The sequence below is a fragment of the Eurosta solidaginis genome, chromosome 3, assembly GCF_040869045.1.
Source record: "Eurosta solidaginis isolate ZX-2024a chromosome 3, ASM4086904v1, whole genome shotgun sequence".
Lineage (NCBI taxonomy): Eukaryota > Metazoa > Arthropoda > Insecta > Diptera > Tephritidae > Eurosta > Eurosta solidaginis.
In genome coordinates this window covers 40449541-40476401 of record NC_090321.1, presented here as the reverse complement: position 1 = coordinate 40476401, position 26861 = coordinate 40449541, and the positions used below count along the sequence as shown (strand labels likewise).

Here is a 26861-nt window from a genome sequence, read left to right as displayed (position 1 = left end):
TGAGTTTATTAACAACTTATTCAACATACCGTAACCAAAGTTCTTTGCATAGTAACGAAACGGCGGCAAATTACGGGCTCGGCCACCAAACTACAGATCCCCAGCGAGTGAAGGGGCTTATAATATTACCGCAGCATGCATGCCTGTCACAACACGCGACTAAAATCCACAGATTCGAAGTTTCGAGGTGTCAAAAACACGTTCCCAAGCTAGTACCGGTAATGGACTAACCATGACACTCCTTAAGCCTACGGATAACGTTGTTGCTATTTAAATAACAACAAACAAACTGCAGACATCCTTAGGTTAGGTTAGAGTGGCCACCGGTGCGAGCACCAGTGCACTTAGGCCCAAAAAGGTAGAATAGTGATACCACGTCGATCTCTCCCCTACTCAAACCAACAGCTCGATACAGCAAACGTCAGGAGTTTCTTGGGTTCCAACTTAGCCAGATCACAAAGATCGTCAAAGAAGGAAGATCCCAGAGATTTCTTACTCTTGTGCCAAAGCGCGGGACAATCGCACAGAAAATGTTTGACTGTTTCTATCTCCTCTGCGTCTTTGCAGCTGCTGCAGTAATCATTATAGGGAGCACCCAGCCGTTGTGCGTGCCTCCCGATTGCTATGTGGCCGGTTATAAGTCCAACCACCAGAGATATGCCCCCCCCCCCCACCCAAGGATACACGAGCTTGGAGTGGTAGCAGGATTCAAGATAGCTCCATCTCACATCCGCATCCCTAAGGAAAATCCCTTTCAAAATGAGCTTACAGGTAGCGAGCGGCATGCTCAATCCCTTCCAGGACGACGAAAGCAGAACGGATGTGCCCCCTCTACAAGTTGGTCAGCCATCTCATTGCCCGGTATACTCGAGTGTCCAGGCACCCATACCAGACTGAGGGAAGTTTGCTCAGCGATCTCGTTAAGAGATTTGCGGCACTTCGCTACTGTCCTGGACTTACATGTGACCGATCCAAGTGCTTTTAGTGCAGCCTGGCTGTCAGAGTAAATACAAATTTGGTTATAGCCATGAGCAGCCTTCCCCAGGTGATCAGCGGCCCCATTTATAGCAGCCACCTCCGCCTGAAAGATGCTGCAATGATCGGGTAGGCTAAATGATAGATTCCACCCAAGTTGAGGTGCAAAGATACCTCTACCCACCTTATAATCCAGTTTGGAGCCGTCAGTATATATATGCAACCTATCGCTCAGGTCCGGCGGCTCCTTCAACCAATAACTGACGAAGGCGAATGCAGATACATAAGGATAGCTGCATGGCCATCCACATTGTCTCTCCATCGGATAACTCTCGCAGCCGCAGAGCAGAAAAGACCGCACATTGCTTGGCCATTAAATCTATTGGCAACACATTAAAAATAGTGTCTAGCGCCTCCGCCGGGGTGGTGCGCAGGGCACACTCCCCACGCAGATTAGAGCAGACATCCTTATAGGAACCAAAAATTCTAATAATGACCATTCCCACTCGAATTATACATATGTGTGTCGGAATGAATAATCCAGGAGTTTCGAGTCGACCTATAGCTCTGTTTTGTCTTCATTTCAATACAGCACTTCATTGAAGCTAATATCCCGAAAGCAATGGGAACTACATAAATGGCGCCAGCTTTACATACAGTATGTACCTGTCCTCAAGTCTAGCCATGCTTGTGGCTACCTTTCAACGTGTACCTCTTTTTTAACACATACATGGCCTAAAAAAGATAATCGAAAGTTATATCAGTGATATGGTCTACTGGCTCGTAAGCCGAATATTTGAAATACGAACCACTCCTAGAAGGTTTTGTGGATGGTATAGATTTTGATGCTCATTTGCCGGATTTAGGTCTAAGAACGATAGACTCCCGCTAAGGAAATCAATGGCCTTAGTCTTCTTCAAGAGGCCAATATCTCTGATGAATGGCTTCTGAGAAGAAGCAAAGCTCAAGACTTTGGATAGGGGTAGCCTTCTGACCGATTTCTTGCTTTTGGCTACCTGCTGAGCCGTAGTGACTGGTGAGATTGCTGGAACAGGTGCAGTAGTGAAACCAGCGCATTCTGGTTCAGGTGCAGTGCACATATTTTTAATGAAAAATCGACGTGACCTCTTTCTTAGTCAGGATACTCGATAGAAGATTACTTCACGTCCCCCAGCGGGGTGGGGGTAAGAATATACCCGCGGTAGGTATGCTGTCGTAAGGGGCGACTAAAATGCCGAATTCAAGGGGTTTGTGTAGCGCAGCCCTTTCAGGTTGCCAGCGCAATACATAGCTTTTCTAAACCCAATTGTCAACCTCAGCTATCCGTGGCGAATCCTGTTTCATTAACAGCCGAGACTGTGGCGTCCCGAACTCCTCATATATCTATGGGTGGGAGGGCGTTATGGCCTAGAAGGTCCATGTGGTCATAACAAATCGTTCCCAAGATGGTCGGGCTTGGTACCGGAACGTACCGGATATTCATCCGACAAAGGACCATCAATTCGATAACGCGGGATTCAAGGGGTTGTGTAGCACAATATATAGCTTCTCCAACCCAATTGTCAACCTCACCTTCGAGCGGCGAATCCCGTTTCACTAACAGACGAGGCTCTGGCGACCCCAAGCTCCTCATGGAACTTGGGGGTGGGGAGGGAGGGATGGGCTGAAGGTTTAATGTGGCCATATAAATCGTTCCCGAGATGGTCGGGCCAGCACCTTAATGGTGCTGTTACCGGAGCGTATCGGATATGTATCCGACAAAGGACTATCACATCGATCACGCTTCCCAAGGCAGTCGGTTCTATGTACCGGAGCGACTCGGGATTTTTCCCGACCAAGGACTGTCATTTCAGTGTGACCCCATTTAATTTGTTTCGTCCCTCCCACAAATTGTCATCCTCCCAGCGGCTCCTTGCAGCAGGACTGCTACATATTCTCTTACTCCGGGAAGGTATCGAACCCAATCCGGGTCCGTCTCCTGACCCCGGTCCTGAGAAATGGTTTTGCTGCATTTGCCAGAAAAGAATCTTTTTAGGACGGTCATACTCTGTTCAGTGTGTCTCGTGCAAGGGATGGTTGCATCGGACAGGTTGTTCTGGGCTTGATCCCAAAACCCGACGTCCACGTAACTTTTATAAATCTTTTGTGGCTCCTTGCTGCTCACGCCCAAGGGCGTCCCGTAGTTTACGCCTAAGCGTATCCCCACTACCTTCCAGCAGCTTCGCTGCTCAGCAAGCCACAACAAGTACCCGCTGCTGCTCGCGCCCCACGGCGCCACCAACTCAAACAGCTGATACCACTCATAACTACTACCTTCGTAGTAGAGCTGGTAGCAATGCTGAGCATCAGCCCCTGTCCCCGTCTTCTTCTCCCCCCCCCCCCCCCCCTCTTTTCTGGCAGCAATCGTGCAGGTCAGGGAAACAGACTCTTAGTCCCTGCCTCCGTTTGCACCGTCTGCCAGCACAGAATATATAGGTTTGCGACATCCGCTCAATGCAGCTCCTGCCTTGGGTGGTGCCACTTTCCTAGATGTTCTGGTCTCCGCGACGGCAACCCCTCGACGGGTTTCATCGCGCCATGTTGCCAGGTCGCAAACCCAAATCATCCGGGTACCCCAATGCTTGCCCAAGGGCGCCCAGTCCCAAGGCCACAACAGCAATTGCGTCCTGGCCTTCCACAACCTAGGCGTAGTCACCCCTCACGCCCTAGAGTGGCGGCGTCACCCCTCATGCACTTCAGAATTCTGCAGTTCAACTGTAATGGACTAACTGGGAAGATTACGGAGATAGTCGATTTCATGAAGCGGCACAACATCCGCATTGTTGCGATTCAAGAGACTAAACTCACAGCAAGATCTGCATTGCAGACCTGCTCTGGTTATAATGTCCACAGGAAAGACCGCGAGAGCGGAAATGGAGGCGGCCTCGCGTTTATTATACACCACTCTGTGCAATATCACATATTTGATCCTGGCATCGACCGCAGTGACAATGTCTTAGAACGTCAAGGCCTATCTGTCCGGTCAGGCGATGCAAATCTAGAAATCATCAACATCTACATCCCTCCTGTCACCTGTTGCCCCAGTGGATACCGCCCTAATATCCAGGCATTACTCACTGGCAACAATCGCATTATCTTAGGCGATTTCAATGCCCATCACGACCTATTGCATTCAAACTTGCGGGCGGACAGTAGGGGTGAGATGTTGGCGGATCAAATAGACGAAACGACGTTCTGCACAATAAACGGAGACGCCCCCACACGTCAAAGCTCGCCAGATATCTCAATCGTGAGCGCAGAACTCGTAAACTGCGTCAACTGGCAGCCGATGGTAACATTGGCATCCGACCACCTGCCCATACTTATTTCGTTCGAGCGTACCGCCGACTTCATCATCACCGAAAAACGCACTTTCATAAACTTCAAAAAAGGAAAGTGGGAAGAATTTAAATCTGCAACAGACAGCAGCTTTGCTGCCCTCCCTATCCCGACTGATGCCCGCCAAGGGGAGCGTGCCTTCCGTAAGGTCATTGAATCCGCCTCGGCACATTTCATTCCCGCCGGGAGAATTCCCGAAATCCGGCCCCACTTCCCGGCGGAGTCCGCGAGCTTAGCGAGGGAACGCGACCTTATAAGACATCTTGATCCAGGCGACCCCCAAATAAGGGATATAAACCAACGCATCAGATTGCTTGTGGACGAACACAAGCGGGCGAAATGGGAAGAGCACCTAAGAGGTTGTAACCTCTCTACCGGTGTATGTAAACTTTGGTCCACCGTAAAATCCCTATCGAATCCGACTAAGCACAAAGACAAAGTTTCCATCGCCTTTGGCGATAAGGTGCTGTCGGATGCGAAAAAATGCGCGAGCGCTTTCTGCCGACAATATATAATGCATCCTACGGTCGACAAAGATAGACGGAGAGCCAATAGACACGCACATAAACACAAACTCAGCGCGTCACCAATTACCATCACCGCTAGAGAGGTTGAGGACGCCATTGGTCGCGCTAAACCATCCAAAGCAGTGGGCCCAGACGGCATAGCCATGCCGATGCTTAAAAACCTAGGGAAAGAGGGTTTCAAATATTTAGCGCATGTCTTCAACCTGTCTCTTTCCACCTTTGTCATACCCAAGAAATGGAAAATGGCCAAGGTGGTCCCGCTACTAAAGCCTGGGAAACCAGCTAACGTAGGTGAGTCATATCGTCCGATATCTCTCCTATCGCCAGTGGCAAAGACGCTTGAAGCCATTTTGCTCCCTTATTTCCAAGCACATTTACAGCTAGCCCCTCATCAGCATGGCTTCAGAAAATTCCATAGCACTACCTCCGCGCTAAATGTCATTAGCACCCAGATAAATTGCGGTTTGAATCAATATCCCCACCATAGAACAGTACTCGTAGCGTTAGACCTATCAAAAGCGTTTGATACGGTCAACCATGGCTCGTTACTGCAAGACCTGGAAGGGTCCACCCTTCCCCCATGTCTTAAAAGGTGGACCGCAAATTATCTGGGTGGTCGGCAGGCATCGGTGCAATTCAGAAACGAAACATCAAAACAAAGGAGAATTAAACAAGGAGTGCCACAGGGTGGTGTCCTATCCCCGCTTTTGTTTAATTTCTACATATCTAAGCTACCTTCACCACCGGAAGGAGTCACAATCGTTTCCTACGCCGATGACTGCACAATAATGGCCACAGGCCCAGGCCCAAAGATCGATGAGCTATGCAATAAAATAAACGGCTATCTCCCTGATCTGTCCAGTTTTTTCGCCTCGCGAAACCTGGCATTGTCACCGACTAAATCTTCCGCGACCTTATTTACAACATGGACGCCCCAAATGTCGACCATATTGAACATCCACGTCGACGGCACTACGCTACCGACTGTCCTACACCCCAAAATCTTGGGTATGACGTTTGATCAGGATCTACATTTTGGTGCGCACGCAACCGCAATTGTTCCAAGAATTCAGAGCCGTAATAAAATCCTCAAATCCCTTGCTGGCAGTACCTGGGGAAAAGATAAAGAAATGCTCTTGACCACATACAAAGCAATTAGCCAGCCGATTACGTGCTACGCGTCACCCATATGGTTGCCAAGCCTAAAAACCACCCACTGGAAGAAACTACAGGCCTGCCAAAATACTGCTCTCAGAATCGCCACGGGCTGTCTTCTTACGTCCCCAGAACACCATCTGCATAATGAGGCGAGAATACTCCCCATCAGGGAGAGAAATCAGATGCTGACCAAACAGTTTCTGTTGAATACCCAGAAACCTGGGTATCCCAACAGACATCTGATTGACGAACCAGCACCGCCTAGGGGCCTAAGGAGTCATCTCCGTAAGCATTTTGAGGAAATACGGCACCTGAGAACCCAGCCGTATGAAGCGGAAAAACACAAGCAGGTCCTTGGTGAACTCCATAGACAGGCGTCGGACCTTTATGTCGGGAATTGCCCGGTGAATCCAGTACTTGAAGAAAAATATCCAGAACTCGCAGAAGAGGAACGCATACTCCCCAGGGAAACGCGTGTCACTCTTGCTCAACTTCGTTCTGGATACTGTAACAGGTTAAACTCTTACCTATCCAGAATCAACCCCTACATACAAAATGTATGCCCTGCTTGCAATGTGTCCCCACATGACACCAACCATCTCTTTAATTGTAATGTGGAACCAACGCCTCTAACACCCCTTTCCTTATGGTCGACCCCTGTTGAAACGGCAAGTTTCCTTGGACTCCCGTTAGAGGATATTGATGACAATTTGTGATCGGTCGCGGCTATTAGGTGGGCGAGCATTGCTACAACAACAACAACAACATCGATAACACTCCCCAAAGCCTTCGGGGAGTAACCTAATCGCTACAACAACAACAACAAAAATTCTATAACGCTCCCCAAGGCCTTCGGGGAGTGTGCTTATCGCTACAAAGACAACAACATATAACTTCTCGCCCTGCGGGCAGTGTTGACCCGGTTGAATACCTGTGGTTGGCCGTCAGTGGCGGAAGATGTCATCGGTATTTGGCAGTTCGATAGGATAAAGGGGTCAAAGCTATTGGCCTGAGACTGGAAACTCACGTGGGGGCTTATGGCTTTATTCGACGATTATTTTCAGCCAGATAAAAGCATGGTGTGTTCGAGCCGCCAAATAATACCGGAAGTATTGCTAAAGTTCTACCTTATTGATGGAATGTTGCTGATACTTAAGCGAACGCGCGACGAAGAACGAAAACAAAGAATCTAATATATATAAATAAAAATTATCTAATGGCTATTGACCTTCAGGGCAGCAATAATAGCTATAGATTGCTTACCTCTATCCAGTAAATAACTATCCATCCAGCTTTATTTCTGACCTTTTATTTACACATTTTTCTAAAAATATAAAATAAAATCTTGATATAGTATGTATATTCAAATTTTTTATTTTTATTTTAAGCATTTAGTTAAAGAAACCTGTAGCTCATCATTAGCATTTATAAAAAAATTTAAATATAGTACAAAATATTATAATTCATATTTAATATTTTGTATAATTAAGTATCCATAACCGTTACTCCTCATTTCTGTTCTGTTTTGCAAACAACGCCGAAGCATATATCTATGACGTAAATCAGTGAAGTGCTTAGAACCGATTACAAAAAGGAAAATCCATTTCAAACTCTATATATAATTTAAAATGAAAATGAGGTACAAAAGATATATTGAACCGATTTTAGTTAATTACTAATAATATAATATGTTACTAATATGCCATCAAAAAAATTTTAAATAAACATGCTGCAGATGGCAAACAAAAGTAAATTACAAAACAAACTTTGCAATATTCAAAAATAAAATGTGCATAATTCTTGCTTTAGCGAAATGTTAGACGGATGATTTGACTATTTTTATTTTAATCGTTTTTTATCCTTGCGTTTCACTTTTTATATGGATAAGGCGGCGTACCAAGGAATTTGCGCTTTTTAAGTGTACTTTTAAGTGGTGTGGCTGTGAATTTAAATAAAAGAAAATTTAAAATCAACATAACACATTAAAAAGCAAACCAACCATATAGCGAATATAGGGATTCCTTATTGTTGCGACTAGGAGTGCGCGTAATCGTATTCGTTGAACCATTTGTTTGTGTATTCTCTTTATCTGCTTCCAAAATAACATATTGACCCCAATAATCGCCAGATATCTTCAAAAGATTCTGCATCGTTGTGAATTGCATGTACACTTCTGTGAAAATGGCATGCCTGTCAGGATCTGCCGATGAGTAGCCAACAATAGTTGGCCCGAATACGCGCGCAATATTATCGATGGGCATTAATACTTCACGACATTCAGCTATACGCTGGAAATGTAATATTAAAAATGCTAAAGTATCACGATTTGCTTGCGGTAAAGCATCGACTGCCTTGAAAAGGTCCTTTTGTATTTCAGTTTCAGATGGCTGTTGCACTGCATTACAAAAATCTTTCCACAAATTAGTGGGTATAAGCGGCTCGCGTAGTGAACGCAAAAAATCTTTAACACAACCACATAACACATGTACGTCAATATTAGCGAGATGAGGTGTATTCTTGCCGCGTAGGAAACGCTCTTTGAGTGCTTTAACTTCACGTTCCGAACCGGACACACGATATATACCAACCTCATTGAGTCCGCGCGACTCAATTTCGTTAACGCAATGTACAATGAGAGCTGGTATCATCGGCGACACGTTCGGTGCATAATCGCTAAGATAGCCTTTTATATTGGATGTGGGTGTGCCTGATTGTGGCACACAGCTTACTGTTAGCGCCAAACGACAATCGGCATGACAACGTATTGAACAATCTCGACAGCGTACACCCACTGTACCAAAACGAATTCTGCAAATGAAAAATAATATATAAGAGCATTTTCTTAAATTTGAAGTAAAAACATTACTTTTTCTGACAATGTGCGCAGGTATCAGTACGTATAAAGGTACGTGAAGCAAAATTGTGCTGACGCATTAGTTGCCCGCGTAAGCCTGACACTTGAGGCGAACATAGATTAACACCTGGTCGACATTTGATAGCTGTCATTGGTGTTACTGGTGGTGCAGTGGCACCTTTATATGGTGTGCGTGTAGGCGTAGAGCAACCAGCTTCTTGTGGACTGCCGCATTCTTTATCTAAAGCTGAAGTTGCTGTAATCGGAACAGCAGGCATAGATTCAATTGTTGATTCCGCTCGTATAGCACCATTTCCATCTTGTGGTATAGTTACTTTGGTAGTAGCACAAATACGATCTGACCCAGGCGCCACATCCATTGTATGTTGATGTACACCAGTGCCACTACGTCGGGTAGAACGTCTTGTAGCTGTACTAGGAGTTGTTGGCATACCAGCACCACTAACACGTGAACGCTTACCACCCACGCATGGTATTGAATTTTTAGGCAATGAAGGACGATGTTTTTGCCAACCTGTTGATGGGCGTACATCTAGAAAATCATCTTCGGATTGCGTAATTGACAAATCTGATAGAAATGACCCTGTCGAATTAATATCATTGCCGTATTTTTCCCCAATACGGTTCATAGATTTGCGCTTGCGTGGCAGCGTTTTTAGAAAAGCTAGCTTATCGCGTGTTTCATTATTCATAGTTGCATCTTTCTGTACTAAATCTGCTACAGCAATTATTTTTCTTTCCATTTGATCACGTTCATGTTCTGCTTCACGTCTTAATTTGCTTTCAACCTCAAGCAAGCGACGCGCATGGTACAGCTTCGTTTCTAAATCCGCCATTGATTCCAGTGAGGCATCTAATTCCTTTTGTATGCGTTGTGCTTCTTTTGCTGTCTCCAAGCACTCTTGGCGAAATTGTTCTTGTAAACGTAATACACGAAGAAATTCTAAAAAATACGTAGCATTAGCAAGTCTCTATTACATAAAACTAAATAATCACCTTCCTCTGCGGTGCCGTCAGTTAAAACTTGTATGCAGCGCCGTATATCATCGAAAGTCGCCAGGGTAGACAACGCGGCAACCGACATTTTTCTGTTCGACTTTTACAAAACAACAATGCTGTTATTAGTTAAGTACAAGCCTATAGCTATTAAATGTGAAGAAAACCAAATTATCTACTAATTTGTTCCTTATATTTTGTTTAATTTACTCGTAAATATGAGCAAATGAAAACACACCGCATGAAGTTTTCGAACAAATTTTCTCTGTTGACCGTTGAATTGAAACAACAAAAATGCAGCAGCTGTCAAGCTGAATGGCGTGAGTTACACTACACATGAAAAGATGCCAGATGAATGAAAACTCTACGAAATGTCCTTAATTTCGCAAAATAATTTTAAAATTTTTTGAATACTTTTGATTTGAAATATTTTTTCAATTATATATCTTTGTTTCTTTGATAGGAGCAAAGGAATATATTTTTGATGTACATGGCGTAACAAGTTTACAAATACTCTGAAAAAAACGTATTTCCACTACGCCAAGAACACTAAAACGGCAATTACCCACCGACGGGTGCCGCACGTACGGACGTTTGTCGTACGAAACACGTTTGTGCGTCTGTGTACATGCACATAACATATTTGTTTGTGTATTGTTTACAGATAAGCACTGTTGCCATTGACCATTTTGCATCCATGCTTATGGAAACATCAACTTTTTCCAATTTAATTTTTGATGTTGTAAAAGGCTGGAATTTATATTAAATAAATATAAATAGATTACATATTTATAATCTGCACTTTTACATAATTATTTCGAATTATTTTCACAATTTTTCAAACTTTAATTAGGTGTTTTTGCATAAAACTGCAAACGGTCAAAAATTAGCGCACAAAAGTTTACTAGGCAACTCTGTCTAGTGAGAGAGCGATCAGCTGACACGTTCTTACGGAAAAAATTAAAATTGTTTTGATTTCTACGTTCCGGGCTACGTACGTACGGGCGTTGCACATCGGTGAGTTTTCGTTTACATTGCACACTCATAAAGCTGTAGTGGAATTCACTAACTTTTTTAACGACATTTGCCATCGCTTTACTTGAGAATCGATAACTATAACGATTTCGTTATTCAGTAATTATTTTGTATCGATATTTGTTTATCGACGATCAGCTGTGTTGTTAAATAAACGGCAAGTAAATTGGCTGCGTTAAAAATCACGATATTAACATTTCTGGCAATTTTAGTTAAAAAGAAAATCGGAACTTTAATTATATACTTTCTAACACGAAAAGCTGCTTTATAAATCAAATGGCATTTGAGTACTTGGCGTACGTTTTATCACAAGATGAAGAATTACTAAGTCCATCACCAGTGGACAGACACCTTCTTAGAGAAGTATATAACCCATTCCACTTGAATGGAACGGAGTTTCGAAAGCTGTACCGACTAACCCCCGACTTGTCTCATGATATTTTTTCTCAACTTGATGGTCAATTAGAGGGTACAAGAATAACTGAGATATCAAGAGAGAAAAAAAAAATAAATTAATACCGCATTTACTTACCTTTTGTTAAAATATGTAAAAACTTTTAAAAGCATTTCGTATACGGAATTTATTTATTTTTGGCACTCCTTTTGTGCTTTTCGCATTTTTAGGTTTCGTTAAGCTGTGCTGCCACCTTTCTACTATTAAAACGAAATTTAAATATCATTTATTTCGATTCGTTAAAACTAAGTTAGTGAATAGTACAATCGATAAGGCAAGCGACAAAATCGTTAATTAAAAACTCGACAAACCGCATCGTTATAAATTAGAGAATTCCACTACTGGAGTCATTGGTGCCGTATGTCATATCGCTGTATCCGTATCCCTAACGTTATCAGCTGTTTATCGTTACGACGGTAAACCAAAACCCAATTGGTTGGCTACGATACGGTTACGACTTTAGCGGCACCAATAATCGATTGCATTGATTCTCATAAGATTGGTCGAATCAGCTGTTAAAAGGTTACCGATACGGTTACCGATAAAGCACCAATGTCTCCAGCTTAAGATAAGTCGTGTCAGCTGGCACGTTTTTGAAACGTACGTTCGTGAGTAAAGCGGCAATTACCCACCGACGTGTGCCGTACGTACGGACGTTTGTCGTACGAAACACGTTTGACCGAACCCTCAACCCCGTAGGAATCAATGTGTGCGTCTGTGCACATGTACATAACATATTTGTGTGTGTATTGTTTACAGATAATGCCAACATTGACCATTTTGCGTGCATGCTTATGGAATCATCAACTTTTTCCAATTTAATTTTTGATGTTGTAAAAGGCTGGAATTAATATTAAATAAATATAAATAGATTACATATTTGTAATCTGCACTTTTACATAATTATTTCGAATTATTTTCACAATTTTTCAAACTTTAATTATGTGTTTTTGCATAAAACTGCAAACGGTCAAAAATTACCGCACAAAAGTTTACTAGGCAACTCTGTCTAGTGAGAGAGCGATCAGCTGACAAGTTCTTACGGAGAAAATCAAAATTGTTTTGATTTCTACGTTCCGGGCTACGTACGTACGGGCGTTGCACATCGGTGAGTTTTCGTTTATATTGCACACTCATAAGATTGGTCGTGTCAGCTGACACGTTTTTGGTACGTACGTTCGTGAGTAACTGCCGCATAAGGCGGCACAATGAACTTTTTCATTAGATGCATGTAACACAAGCTTATGAATTCCAGTAACATCGCCATAATCAACCGAGATGTAGTGTTTATAAATATGAAGGAACTTCAGACTTGGCAATTGAAGTTTATTTCGCTTTGCCAATTCATATACAAAATTTCGAGAAGCACTGTCATAATAATTCTCCCTATACAACAAAAATACTTGTTAACATATTTTTTGTTATATTCCAGTTTTCAATTCCGAAAAATGTTAGAAAAGTTACCAACGAGTGGGAAAAATAATTTCACTTGTAAAACTGCCAGAACCCTTAGCCAAAACAAATGTCAAATTCTTCTTCTTATGCTGTACTTGCAACAAAATTTTGGAGTTGGCTACTTTTCCATGTCATATGGCGCCTGTGCCGCTCAATCTGAAGAAAAATACGTGCAATCTAGTCATAATGCATAAAATTGAGTAAAACGCATCTATATGAAAAACTGCTTATGTGACGGGGCTTTTACGGGCTGTAATGTTTGATATATAGCAGCTATGTCTCCCCAGCTTCCTACGTACTCATATGTTGGTTTCTATTAGCATACTATATGGCCGACTTTACATGCATTGCTTGCCGTGGTTCTTCCGTTTGACTCTGTTAAAGAGTTTTTGTAGATATGGTTCGTCTTTTACTGCATTGTGAATGATGACAAAGTGTGATCTCTGTAGCGGCAGCCAGTGGGTTAAGGCGATGGTAAGGATGTTCAAACATCTACGTATATATCTGTGTGCATATACCAGCATAGCTACGTTCACATGTGTTAGTAACTGGTAGAAAGCAAACACATTCCTAGATGTTCGAACATGTATCTGTTAGTATGCGTGAAGTTTGTTCGTGAAAGTTCCCTGCTAACCATGGCTAACCACATTTTGCTATTTTCACCTCAAAAACCAACACTATCTCAATTTCTTTTTGGACACAACTAACACCAACTCACATTTGTGGGACATTTTTCATAATTGTGGTAAATCTCTAAGATGTGCGAATGAAACAGTAGTATGATGTAGGAATGAAACAATAAGATACTACAGATTTCGCCACCATTTATGTAAATTTTTTTAAGCAAAACGCGTCTCATTGCGAAAGAATTTAATAAAAATGAATTTTACAAGTGTTCAAGTGAGTAAGAACATTAAAAAAAAAAAAATATATAACAGAAAAGTTTGCGACATTATGTTAGCGCAATAATTCGGGATTCGCTAAAGAAAAACGGGCGAACGTTCAAAAAAAAAATTTCCAGCTTTCATCAGCCACAAAAGGGCTTCTCCAAGACGCCACTTCCACGTTGGATTATCCGAGGTAAGTAAATGTTTAGGTATTTTAGTATAACTAACTTTTTTGTTGTTGTAGCAGTGCAAGTTTGGAAATATATTACAGAACTTACCCTTATTATGAAGATACCAAATCAGTGTTACATATTATGGACCTGACAGGGATCATGAATATTGTTTGGTGTCGTCATAATATGAATGATTCTGAGTAAATGCGGGTATTATGGTGATAGCCAAATTAGTTGAAGTTTTGTCCGTCCAACGCAGGACTGACTTTGTTTTTCATCACCATAATATGGGTATGTAGTTATACATATGTTTGATGGCACAATTTTTGCTGGTAATTCTTTTCTTTAGCACACAACTGCTAAAACGAGTCAAAATATATCGGGAGAGGTGTCAATAGAAGCGCTTTGAACTCAGAACAACAAATCTGAAAGCGGAAATTGAAAATTTTATATCTGTGCAGAGATATTTGCAGTTACCCAAAATGTATTAACGAAAACCCGAAAAATGACCCCTGCTCCCTCCGAAACCTGCGGTGTGATCCATAGAATTTTGGCCTTCGGCCGCGCTTATAAAAAATTACCACCAAGGAGGTGGAATCAAAATTAAATCAGTGCAAATTCCTTTCGTACATAAAATGTTTTCCTGTGAACAACAACATTACAATAATCACATGAAAATGCCAACTTCAACTAAAATATCTCTGCACAGATATACAATTTTCAATTTCCGCTTTCAGATTCGTTGTTCTGAGTTCAAAGGCGCCTCTTGACACCTCCCGATATTTTTTGACTAGTTTTAGCAATTGTGAGCTAAAGAAAATTGTTTTTTTTTTTATAAAAATGTGAAATAAATAGCTATTATGTTCCGCTTATTTAATACGGGAGGAAACGCTCCCCTTTTTATACCACCCTCGAAAGTGTTAGTCCGCTTGGGGTAACAAGCAGATACAATGGTGTCATTTGTTTATGATCTTGTTGGCAAAGAAAAAGAATGTGGACATATTTAAAGATATGTATGTTAATTTAGGTGATTCTATACACTCTAAATAAATCAGTGCTACAACAACAACCAAACCCTAAATAAACGTCCAAAAATATCGGGAGATGTATCAAAATATGCGTCTTGGACCCAGAAACGCGAATATAAAAACACAAATTTTGAGTCTGTGAAGAGATACTTGCAAAAGAAATTGCAACTTTTTGTGTGGTTGTTGTAATGTTGGTGTACACAGGAAATAATTTTGTGTACAAAGGGATTTTGCACGGATTAAATTTTGATTGCACCCCTTTGGGGGACCGGCCAGCGTTTATTGGACGTGTATTAAGAGTGTCATGCTTTCGTATAGAATTACCATCTTTTGAACAACTCACAATTTTTGTTTTCCGTTTTTGGATTCCCATTCTGGCTCCAAGACGCATCTTTTGATACATCTTCCGATATTTTTGGACTTGTATTTATAGGTTCATGCTGTTGTATAGAATTACCTAAATTAATTCACAAACAGTATCTTTTAATATGTATGTCCACATTCTTTGTTTGTCAACAGGATCAAATAAATGACATCACAGTATTTTCTTGGGGTAACATACTTAACGCCAACACTTTCGAGGCCTCCGTATTAAATAAACGTAACAATTTTATTTATTTAACATTTTTATACAAAATAAACAACTTGGATTCTCTTGAAGTTGAATTGTTTGCTGCTTGCAGCTGATCGCTTGTAAATTACCATCCTCAAAAATATTGCGTTTACCCCAATAAGCCCAAAGTGTGTTTCGTGAATTATCAGGGGATTATGCGCACTTAGGCAAGGTGCACATAAGGCTACGCGTCATCCACGCGTACACGATATTTCATGTAGGTACAATTCTTCTACGCTTCAAGATATGCGTCACTACAAAAAAAAAAATATTTCTAAAAAAAATAAACAAATTAATTTATACCGTATAATTGCAATTATACAAAAGTTGATTGTATATAAAATTAAAAAGGAAAGTTTTCACTATATCTTTATAGCAACAGAAGCACAGCACAAAAGTTTGTAAAAATGTGAAGCGTAGCATAATCTGATTAAGGCAAGGTGCACACGAGGCTACGCTTCATAAACGCTGAAGGCGAAATCTGTACGCTTTGATGTCGAACACATGTACTTGGATGAAGAGCTGCGTACGAGGCGTCAGCTGCATGAAAGCGACAAAGCATGAAAGTTTCATGTGTAGCTAGCCGTACAGCAATTTTGGTCGCTAGGCGTAAATACGCCTAGAAAAGAGCAAGAAGAAGATGTTTACAATTTTTCGTTTGCAAACTTGCTAAAGTTCTTTTTTTCACTTATGCGCGGCGGTGAAAACTTTCGATTTTAATTTAATACACAATCAACTTTTGTTTTATACAGCATAAATTAATTTGTTTAATTTTTTTTAGAAATATTTTTCATTTTACAGCGACGCTTGGAAGTAGCTACGTATGCAGATCTTGAAGCGTAGAGGAATTGTAGTATAGTGTTAACTACTTTGTACTCTTTACTTTAATTTTTAAAATAATTTTAATTGAGTTTTCGTGTTAACTTAAAATTTTGAATAACTTCAAAAAAAGAAAATTCTAATTAGTTTGAAAATATTTAAACTCAAAACTATACAAAAATAAATTTTTAAAAATAAAATAAATATTTGGCTTATTACCAAATATATTGGCGATTCTACCAACGGACCTAAATGTTTATATAAGTCTATATGTGATACAATCACTGAATGTCACGCTTTACGTATCACAAAGCTATTGACCAATAAAATACCGCAAATAAAAGTGCAACTAAGTGACGTGCTACCAAAGAAAATTTGTTTAAAGTTACCTGGACCAATTACAAGCTATCTACCGGTTTCAGCAAATGTACACACGGTCCTGCTCCGAATCATCACATCCTTGAATGCTGTTTAATATAAATTTTAAAAGTATATTCAGTGCATTTTCATACAACAAGAACAACCATTAAAATTTAAATAAAAAATCAATAACCGAAATTAACAGGATGAAATACGCATCCATCTACCCTCAACATTTGTGCGGTACATCTGTTAACACTAGTGAGAAGAAATCAACAATTAAAACAAATATCGAACAGGATGAGTACCGTTATGTGATATAGAAGAAAGAATATAAAAAACCGCTGGAACTAAACAAAAATAACTTTGATAGAAATAATAAAATAGTTAAAAATGCAACAAAAAATTGTGAAATAATTAAAAAATTTAATTTTTGAGTGATTTTTCGCAACACATTGCAACATATTTTTAAGTTACGCAATATAAAACGCTTAAAACGAGAAGTGTAAATACGTTAAACTCATTTTTAAAAATAAATGCCAGATCAAAACAATACTGTCACTGTTTTAAATACAACCACAGCTGTAGAAAATTGATCCAGCATTACCCAGGAAGTTTCATCTACAAAATAGTGTCACTAACATCTCCCTACATTTCATTCGTATATCCAAGTATTTTAACATTCAACAAGCAACATCGTCATATAGTGTACCGTTTATTGGAACCATTCATGATCTTTAACGTCCTCTACACAAATAAGAGCATCATTATATTTTAAAGCCATTGCATATTTAAATTTATCAATCAACTCTTCCATAGTAATAAATCGTAAATATAAATTTTAAATAATTTTAACTTTTTCTAAATACAATTTTTATTTTAATATTAAATTTAAATTTCAAATTTATTTTAAGATTATTTTTATATCTTAAAAATTTTAATATAAGTTATTTAAATTTATTTATTTTTTATATAAAATTAAATATTATATTTAAATTGTTAACTCCCTTTCCAAAAAATTCTTAAATATTTTCTTATTTTCAAATTTTTCATTTAAATTTCTTTTCATATGGTTCTACGTTCACCAATACGAACTCGTAATTTTACAAATTCAGAAAATCAAAATATCAACCATACAAATAACATCATGACTCACAATACAACTCAAAATTCTAACATTAATACAACACAAAACAACATCTCTAAAACAACACAAAATACTTCAACACAAGATAACTTTACAAATTTTCCTTCTACTAAATCTATTAAATTACCACAATTTTGGCAAGATTGTCCTGATGCCTGGTTTTTGCTTGTTGAAGGACAATTTGAAATTAACAATATCAATGATGATAATTTAAAATTTCAAAATGTTCTAATTACTCTTCAACGAGATACTATATCTAAAATTTTAGATGTTATTAACCCTCCTCCTCTTTTTAATAAATATTATACAACCAAAAAAGTTCTATGTGAAAGATTTTCTTTTAGCGAAGAAAAACGATTAGAACAATTATTTTCAAAAACTGAACTTGGTGATCGTTCACCATCTGAATTATTCAGATTTATGAAATCACTTATAGGTTCTGCCTCCATAGTTAGCCAAGAATTACTCTTTAAATTGTGGATTCGTAAATTACCACAAGAAATACAAACTCATTTGACTTCCAATAATAATCAAAACAGAGATGAAATTATTATTTTAGCTGACAAACTTTTTGATTTAATCAATAAACCTCATTCTTCCAAATCTCCTGTAGTCTCAAGTATAAATAATAATATTTTAGAACAATGCGTTAAAAATTTAACTGAATTAACCACGGCTATTTTTCAAAATTTAAATAAAATTTCTAATGATATTAATCAATTACAAATCCGTTCAAGATCTAAAGATAGAAATAGATCTAAATCTCGAAATTTTTCAGGATCAAGAAATGTTTCAAACAATCGTAATTTTACTTCACAAACAAATATTTGTTGGTATCACAAAAAATTTAAGAATAACGCTCTTAAATATATACCCCCAAGCAATTTTAATCAAAATCTCAATTCAAATTCCGAACAAAATTTAAACTGAAACGATCCATTATGACGGTGACGGATAATGGAACTATTATTAAACCTACTCGTCGCCTATTCATATTTGATAAATTCAATAAACTTAATTTTCTTATCGATACCGGTGCAGTTGTATCAGTTATTCCTTTTTCTAAATTTAAAATTTATAAAAGAAATTCGGATCTTACTTTGACTGCAGCAAACGGTTCTTCAATTGAAACTTTCGGTACAAAACTACTTAAAATTGATTTAGGTTTAAGAAGAGATTTTGAATTTCCATTCATTATTGCGAATATTGATACACCAATTTTAGGAGCAAACTTTTTAGAAAAATTCGGAATTATTGTCAATATTAAAAATAAAGAAATAATTGATTCTACTACAAAAATTAAAGTTGCTGGATCTTCTGGATTTTCTGATATTTTCTCACTCAAAATTCCTATTGTCGAAAATAAGTTTTCAAAATTACTTAATGAATTTCCGTCTATTACCTGTGAACCAGATTATACTAAAAAAGTTAAACACCATACGGTTCACAGGATAGAAACAAAAGGTATTTTACCATTTTCGAAACCCAGACGTCTTGATCCAATCAAACTTAAAATTGCTAAAGCTGAATTTGAATTTTTAGTTAAAACGGGTATATGCAGACCCTCAAACTCTCCTATTGCATCTCCACTTCATCTCGTTCCTAAAAAAGAACCAAATGATTGGAGACCTTGCGGAGACTATCGAAGACTTAATTTTATTACTACACCAGATCGGTATCCTTTACCACATATTCACGATTTAACAATTGATTTAAAAAACAAACAATTTTTTTCCAAAATTGATCTTTTGCGTGCTTACCACCAAATTCCAATGGCAGAAGAAGACATTCATAAAACTGCAATAACTACCCCTTTTGGAATGTTTGAATTCGTAAGAATGCCTTTCGGTTTACGAAACAGTGCTCAAACTTTCCAACGCTTTATTAATGAAGTATTTTCTGATTTCGATTTTGTATTTACATACATTGATGACATTCTTATTGCCAGTGATAATGAAGATCAACATATAAATCATTTAAAATCAGTTTTCAAAAGACTTGAAGAATATAATTTAAATATCAAACCTTCAAAATGTACTCTCGGTGTAAATAAATTAAATTTTTTAAGTTACGAAATTTCAGGCGAAGGTATTAAACCATCTTTAGATAGAATTGAAATCATAACAAATTTTGAAAAACCAATTTCTATAAATAAATTACAAAAATTTTTAGGTATGATAAATTACTATCACAGATATATTAAAATGTTAGCAACAGAACTTAGTCCTCTGCATGAAATGTTAACACATGCAATTAAAAACAAACTCAAACAATTAAATTGGACAAATGAAACCACAACAGCTTTCGAAAATGTTAAAAAACTTTTTGCTAAAAATACTTTACTTACACATTTCGACAAAAATGGTACTTTATCATTAGCAGTAGATGCATCAAATGTTGCTATTGGAGCAGTTCTTCAACAAACTAGCAATAATATACTAGAACCCTTAGCTTATTTTTCAAGAAAATTAACTACAACAGAAACTAAATATTCAACATTTGATCGTGAACTTTTGGCAATTTATAATTCAATTAAACATTTTAAACATTTTCTTGAAGGTAGAACTTTTACAATTTATACTGATCATAAACCTTTAATTCATGTTCTAAATTCTAAAGTAGATAGATCTCCTCGTCAACTACGTCATCTTGAATATATTGCTCAATTTACAAATGATATTCAATATATACGCGGAAAAGACAACATAGTTGCCGACACACTTTCCCGTATTCCAGAAATAAATGCAATTTCTACTCAAGATATAAATTTAGAAACTTTATATAAAGAACAGCAAACTGATACATCTTTACAAAAAACCATTTCTGATCCAAATTCTAAAAATAATTTAAAAGAAATTCATATTCCAATTATTAATTTAAACATATGGTGTGATGTTTCTCTACAACCTTTTCGACCTTATGTTCCACATTCTATGAGAAGAATTATATTTGACAAAATTCACTCATTATCTCATCCAAGTATAAGAACAACTAGAAAATTAATTCAAAATAAATATTATTGGCCTAACATGCGTAAAGAAATTAACGATTGGACTTCATCTTGCATCAATTGTCAAAAATCCAAAATTTCAAGACATACTAAATCTGCTATTCAAAAAATTCAAATACCATCAGGTCGTTTTGAACATATTCATATGGATATTGTTGGACCTCTTCCAGTTTCAAATGAAAATTGTTATATTTTAACAATTATTGATAGATTTTCACGTTGGCCTGAAGCTTATCCACTTAAAGATATTTCAACAAATACTATAGTAAAAACTTTTATTCAAAATTATATACCACGATTTGGTATACCATTGAATATTACAGTTGATCAAGGTTCACAATTCACCTCAAAATTTTTTACGGAATTAACTAAACTTCTAGGTTCTCATAAAATTCATACATCTCCTTATCATCCCCAAGCAAATGGCATGATAGAGAGATTTCATCGAACTTTAAAAGCAGCAATTATAGCATCAAACAACTCGATTCATTGGTCTGACATTTTACCATTCATTCTACTTGGTTTACGAACTTCTATTAAAGAAGATTTAAAATGTTCATCTGCTGAACTTGTTTATGGCCAAACACTTAGAATACCTGGTGAATTAATTATTTCAAATAGTAATAAAGAACATGATTTTTCTAATGACGCTCTCCATAAAATAAGAGAATATTTTTCACTTGTTCGTTCTAAAGTGTTTCATCATAATAAAGAAAATTTTTTCGTTCCTAAACAATTAGAAAATTGTGAGTACGTTTTTGTTAAAGTTCTTCGTAAATCTAATTTAGAGTCACCTTATGAAGGACCTTTTAAAGTTATCTCTAAGAAACATAAAACATTTACAATTCAATACAAAAATACTATTAAAAATATTTCAATTGATTTACTTAAACCAGCAAACATACTTATTAACACTAATTTAAATACAAATACATTAAACAACAAAAAACAAAAAAAGGTTACATTTAATATTAATTAATAATTTGTTTGTTTCAAATTTTCTTGGAGGGGGAGTAAATATAGTGTTAACTACTTTGTACTCTTTACTTTAATTTTTAAAATAATTTTAATTGAGTTTTCGTGTTAACTTAAAATTTTGAATAACTTCAAAAAAAGAAAATTCTAATTAGTTTGAAAATATTTAAACTCAAAAATATACAAAAATAAATTTTTAAAAATAAAATAAATATTTGGCTTATTACCAAATGTAGCTTCATGAAATATCGTGTACGCGTGGATGACGCGTAGCCTCGTCTGCACCTTGCCTACGAGAACACTAACCTCGTGTGCCAATGGTACATTGTTGTTGCATTTGCTTGTTAAATCTCTATCCGTATCTGGTTCATGTACCATTGGAACACGAGGTAAGATTGCTCAAATCAGTTGTTATGGCAAAATAATAAACAAACTGCTGAAACAGCAAATAGTCAATTATTTTGTCATTGTTTTATCCAAAATGTATTTTGTTGTGTTAACAGTGCTTCACCCCATTCCAAATTTTTGGGGTTTCACATGGATTTGAGTTAGAAATGACTTTTGCAAGTGGTTTTTCTAATTCGTTTGATTTTGCTGTATACACACAAATGCTGAAAGGTTTCAGGTTTTTATTTTGATTCCCAATTCGATGTTAGACTAAGGGTGATTTTTTAAGCGGCCTTCAGGCGAACGCCAACGCAGAACCACTATGGATACTTCTAGGATCATGTTGTAGTTATGTTAACTATGCTTCGCCCATTCAATGAGCACGGCCATTCACAAATTGTCATCAAAGTCCTATAACGGGAGGCAAAGGAAAATGGTAGTCTCAACAGGTATGGACCATGGGAGAATAGTGTTAGATGCGTAGTTTTCACATTACAATTGAAAAGATGGTGGGTGTCATGTGGGGACACATCGCATTCAGGACATTCAGTACACTTAAACGCTAGCATTATAACCCAAATTTTAACTTCAATGTGATCACAAGTTCCACCTAAAAGATTTCCTCAAATTATTGTAATGCAATGAAAATTTTCTGTATTAATATCGACCTGATTATCAAGTTATTTTGCTACTTGTTCGATGTGAATAAATTTATAGTGGAACTTTTGATGCAAAAGTCATGATTTGGCTGATCAAGTGTTTTTAATGATCTTAATTTTAATGTCCTTAATTTTTTACAGGCAAGTTCAAGAAAGCCCTGGAGAAGAACGGAGCATCGACCCATGTTAAATGCAGTGAGTGACAGAGTGGTTTGGAGACTGTTTCACTTAAGGAAAGTTATTTAAATTATTGGATAAGTTGTCAGGGTAAATAATGTAAAGTTGTAGTTTTTTTTAGATGGAAAGTAATTTTTTTTAGATTATCCTTAAGGAACTCTAAATGTTAACATGCATCAAAAGAAATATAATTCAATTACTTTTCTTTTGATGGAAAATTCCTTATAGCCAATTAAATATTTTTTTGGAAAATATTGCGAATTTCGCAAACATTAATATGTAGTCAGAGCAAATAGTGTAAAGTTGCAAGGAAAGTAATTTTTTTTGATGATCCTTAAGGAATTTTAAATGTTAACATGCATCAAAAGAAAGGTAATCCAATTGCTTTCATAGAGCCAATTAAATAATATTTCGAAAATTTTGCGAATTTCAGATCAAATAATGTAATATTGTAAGGAACGTGACTTTTTCACTTAAATTCCTTATTTTTTATAGTATTGCTACTAAAATTAATGAAGTTTAACAAAATTTTTTTATTACTGAATAGGTAACAATTCAAAAAAGGAGGTCTAAACTGTGACAAATATGCCGAAAGTGGAAGAACAAGGACGTTGGGGATTTTGTGGATGACACCATTATGTTAACCTGCGGCGTTTAAATTTGTATTTTTATTTTTAATTCAATAAAAAACTTTTCTTAAATTATTATAACTAAATTTTGAAAGTAAGAGTATATGTTAAATTCAATTGAAAGTTTAGTTTTTAAGCCAATGATAACTAATTAAATTAAATCTATATTATAAGTAAGAAAAAATATTTATTTTAATTTTAAATCAAAATCAAAAGTCAAACGTAACACTAACCGAAAGAAAAATTAAATGTATTAATACAGAGATGAATGAATTAAAAGGAATTTTTGTTAATATTTTTTATTGTAAATATCTAAAATATGCATACATCTAAATTATTCATATTCCCTTAAAATTTATTTGTTGTGTTTTTAAATTGAAAACCATATTTTCTTAATAAAAGCATAGAATGAAAAATTTTGGGCATTTTATGGGCGGTTTTTGGTTATTTTGTTGGGTTTTTGGAATTTTTTAGGTATTTTCAATTCGCATTATAGGTTATTTGATCATCGGGCTGGCAACTCTGGAGCGCATAAAAGTATGCAGCCTCTTTAAAATGACATTTTGAGAGCAGTTCAGCTATTCGTTTTTGATATGGCGGTTCTGAATGAGTGCGACAGAGATGGAAGATCACACGTACACGAAATATCCCATTTCACCATGGATAATATCGGCGGCTCGCCGAACAAAATTAACCAACTTATTATCCAATTTTTTGGATATCGTCAGTATACGATTACCCGATTTTTTATCCACTCATGGTTAGCAGGGTTTATGTCTTTCGTTTCCCACCAAAAGAGGATTGTATGTATTGGTATCTTTTGTTCTTGAGTGAAAGTGGTGAGAAAGAAATGCTTTCGATCTATGGGGTACGATCGCCAAACGATGACAGGGCATGTCTCAAATGTAAAGTACATGCAAGTGAGTGCGGAAGCTACTAAAGTCGTTTTAAGTGGAAAAAAAGTCCTTTGTGCAAAAAAAATATAAGTTTCGGTTTACGGTTGTTATTGGCCCGTTAAGCACCGGCACATAGGAAAAAACAACTCGGTGTCCTGGATCCTATTCAGGTGAGTCAGTGAAATCCCCAGCCCCAGTCCCTGGTGCGTGTGGACTATTCCTGAACATAAATAAAATTTTTAAAATGTAAATTAAATTAAATAAAATTAAATACCTAAAATTCATAAAATTGAATAAATAAATATAAGTAAATACAAAGATAATGTGAAGTAATAAAATTAAATAAAATAATGAAAGTTAAAAATAAAATTAAATTTAAATAAATTAACTAAAATTTTAAAATGAAATAAAATAAAATAAAATAACATGCATGAATACATAAAGTCCAACATTTGAGTAAAATCTAATACCTGGATAACATTAAATATACAGATAAAATTAAGTAAAATAAATTAAAATCAACTAAATAAATAAAATGACATAAATAGGTATATTGGAATAATAAAAAAAAAAAACAAATTTTTGTTGTTATATCGGCCTACTGATTTTAAGATCGCGGGTTCGAATCGAGCTCAAGGCCTAACAATAATTTTTTATCATTATTATTGTTATGATAAATTTTTTCTTAATTGAAAAAATTTTTAAATTAGAATAGAAGAAAGAAAAAATTTTAGACAACTGCCAAAGCTCGTTGTATAGATCCATTTCGGGAACTGCTAAATTCCTTCATCGGCAACGTTTAGGCGCCGCTGCTATAACCATTCAGCCATCACAGCGGTTTTTTGTTTGTCTTCATTAATCCTACTTCTATTCTGTTTCGTGCCAATTGATATTCACAACACTGCGACATCTGTTGCAGGATGGCTGTGAAAATTGGACTTGTTTGTTGGCAATGCCGCCATAGTGTCATATTTTATTGACACTTTTTCCCCGTGCTCTGGGATGTATTAACAATTTTTGTTGTTATATCGGCCTACTAATTTTAAGATCGCGGGTTCGAATCGAGCTCAAGGCCTAACAATAATTTTTTATCATTATTATTGTTATGATAAATTTTTTCTTAATTGAAAAAATTTTTAAATTAGAATAGAAGAAAGAAAAAATTTTAGACAACTGCCAAAGCTCGTTGTATAGATCCATTTCGGGAACTGCTAAATTCCTTCATCGGCAACGTTTAGGCGCCGCTGCTATAACCATTCAGCCATCACAGCGGTTTTTTGTTTGTCTTCATTAATCCTACTTCTATTCTGTTTCGAAAGAAGAAAGAAAAAATTTCTTCTATTCTAATTTAAAAATTTTTTCAATTAAGAAAAAATTTATCATAACAATAATAATGATAAAAATTTATTGTTAGGCCTTGAGCTCGATTCGAACCCGCGATCTTAAAATCAGTAGGCCGATATAACAACAAAAATTGTTAATACATCCCAGAGCACGGGGAAAAAGTGTCAATAAAATATGACACTATGGCGGCATTGCCAACAAACAAGTCCAATTTTCACAGCCATCCTGCAACAGATGTCGCAGTGTTGTGAATATCAATTGGCACGAAACAGAATAGAAGTAGGATTAATGAAGACAAACAAAAAACCGCTGTGATGGCTGAATGGTTATAGCAGCGGCGCCTAAACGTTGCCGATGAAGGAATTTAGCAGTTCCCGAAATGGATCTATACAACGAGCTTTGGCAGTTGTCTAAAATTTTTTCTTTCTTCTATTCTAATTTAAAAATTTTTTCAATTAAGAAAAAATTTATCATAACAATAATAATGATAAAAAATTATTGTTAGGCCTTGAGCTCGATTCGAACCCGCGATCTTAAAATCAGTCGGCCGATATAACAACAAAAATTGTTAATACATCCCAGAGCACGGGGAAAAAGTGTCAATAAAATATGACACTATGGCGGCATTGCCAACAAACAAGTCCAATTTTCACAGCCATCCTGCAACAGATGTCGCAGTGTTGTGAATATCAATTGGCACGAAACAGAATAGAAGTAGGATTAATGAAGACAAACAAAAAACCGCTGTGATGGCTGAATGGTTATAGCAGCGGCGCCTAAACGTTGCCGATGAAGGAATTTAGCAGTTCCCGAAATGGATCTATACAACGAGCTTTGGCAGTTGTCTAAAATTTTTTCTTTCTTCTATTCTAATTTAAAAATTTTTTCAATTAAGAAAAAATTT

General features: G+C 36.8%; 1 protein-coding gene and 1 long non-coding RNA gene across 4 annotated transcripts; one reads left to right on the top strand and one right to left on the bottom strand.

Moving 5' to 3' along the window:
• Positions 1–7389: 7389 nt before the first annotated feature.
• Positions 7390–10209, bottom strand: tum (tumbleweed). Its single transcript, XM_067777442.1, has 4 exons — positions 9910–10209; positions 8905–9856; positions 8038–8846; positions 7390–7977 (listed from the first exon to the last, which is right to left on the bottom strand). The coding sequence occupies exons 1-4, from the start codon at positions 9995–9997 to the stop codon at positions 7907–7909; spliced, it is 1920 nt and encodes a 639-aa protein (XP_067633543.1). The 5' UTR covers positions 9998–10209; the 3' UTR covers positions 7390–7906.
• Positions 10210–21918: 11709 nt separating this feature from the next.
• LOC137243601 (uncharacterized) lies at positions 21919–24133 on the top strand. Of its 3 annotated transcripts, none has more exons than XR_010950566.1 (3): positions 21919–22483; positions 22552–22701; positions 23053–24133. It is a non-coding gene; the product is annotated as an uncharacterized lncRNA (long non-coding RNA). The 3 variants fall into 3 exon arrangements; XR_010950567.1 differs by having other exon boundaries at positions 21919–22490; XR_010950565.1 differs by having other exon boundaries at positions 21919–22701.
• Positions 24134–26861: the final 2728 nt, after the last annotated feature.

Bases quoted from the DNA above. Each gene is read 5' to 3' on its own strand.
- tum (XM_067777442.1), bottom strand. From the start codon at position 9,997: ATGTCGGTTGCCGCGTTGTCTACCCTGGCGACTTTCGATGATATACGG. The intron at 9,857-9,909 runs GTGATTATTTAG...CGTATTTTTTAG, and splicing joins TGACGGCACCGCAGAGGAAG to AATTTCTTCGTGTATTACGT. The intron at 8,847-8,904 runs GTAATGTTTTTA...TTTCATTTGCAG, and splicing joins TGCGCACATTGTCAGAAAAA to AATTCGTTTTGGTACAGTGG.